This window comes from Aspergillus foveolatus (genome assembly GCF_047715535.1).
Source record: "Aspergillus foveolatus strain CBS 279.81 unplaced genomic scaffold BDW70scaffold_139, whole genome shotgun sequence".
NCBI lineage: Eukaryota > Fungi > Ascomycota > Eurotiomycetes > Eurotiales > Aspergillaceae > Aspergillus > Aspergillus foveolatus.
The window spans coordinates 1-905 of record NW_027396203.1 but is presented as its reverse complement, the minus strand read 5'-3'; the positions used below and the strand labels follow the sequence as shown (position 1 = coordinate 905).

The following is a 905-nucleotide window of genomic DNA, read 5'->3' as shown; positions in this document are numbered from 1 at the left end:
TGAGGAGGCAGAGGCCATGCATCGACTGGCCCTCCAAGGTCGAGAGAAGGTCCTTGGTCCTGAACATCCTGATACTCTGACCAGCATGCATAACCTTGCCTATACTTTAAAAACACTAGGAAACTTCTCACAAGCTTTGAGTCTTATCAAGCAATGTGCAGACCTGTGCAATAAAGTATTAGGCCCAGATCATCCACACGCTATATCCTCGTTCAATGCCCTTAACGACTGGGAGGCAGCAGCGGACCAGCAGTCTGAAAGTCAGCAACAAGCTTCATCAGATCCCCTTACTCTACGCCCAGTACAAACTTATGCCCGTGATTGTATTACATCAGCTCCAAAGCCTGTAGGCCGTGAACGGCGAGTCTTCATGAATTTGTTCCGAAGAAATTGATGATGATTTGCGCTTACAACTTTGTCTTTTGTTTGAATTGAGTCCTAACTCTCAATCCATAATTTGGCCAAACTTGTCGCTGTAGTTACTACACTAAAAATCATTTGGGTCGAGGCTTTCAGAGATCTATATTGGACTTAAGTTGAAAATATTCCAGATTACGAAACAAGTCATACATTGCCAAGAGCTTTTATTTCCACTCTAACCATATATGTACTTCCGGTTGAGGGTTCGAGAAATATGCTAGAAGCGTTCTGAGCGGCAGGGCGGTTGTGCAAATCTTGGCTATTTCGAATCCATTCTTCTGGGCAGGAAAGATTGGTCAGTCTCTTTATTCGAGCTAGATACTTAAATACTACGGACTAGTCTATTACCATTCAACTGGAGGCTGGTATTCAAGCTCTGACATCTTGACATTCTCCTTCAGGTAGAGTTCCAGCGTGTATCAACATCATACTCAATAAACTTGTCCGAAAGACCTTCTAGCTTGCAAGTTTCCTTCCATTTTTGC

At 43.4% G+C, this 905-nt stretch overlaps 1 protein-coding gene across 1 annotated transcript in view; it reads left to right on the top strand.

Annotated features, from left to right (window-relative positions):
* Nucleotides 1-394, top strand: part of BDW70DRAFT_154438 (putative kinesin light chain) — a gene marked incomplete at both ends in the record, with an annotated part of 4,243 nt that extends 3,849 nt beyond the window's left edge. The window contains 2 exons of the mRNA XM_073739853.1: nucleotides 39-140; nucleotides 183-394. Coding sequence (XP_073590932.1) covers nucleotides 39-140; nucleotides 183-394 — 314 coding nt within the window. The remainder of the gene's footprint in view (nucleotides 1-38; nucleotides 141-182) is intronic.
* Between the last annotated feature and the right edge of the window lie 511 nt (nucleotides 395-905).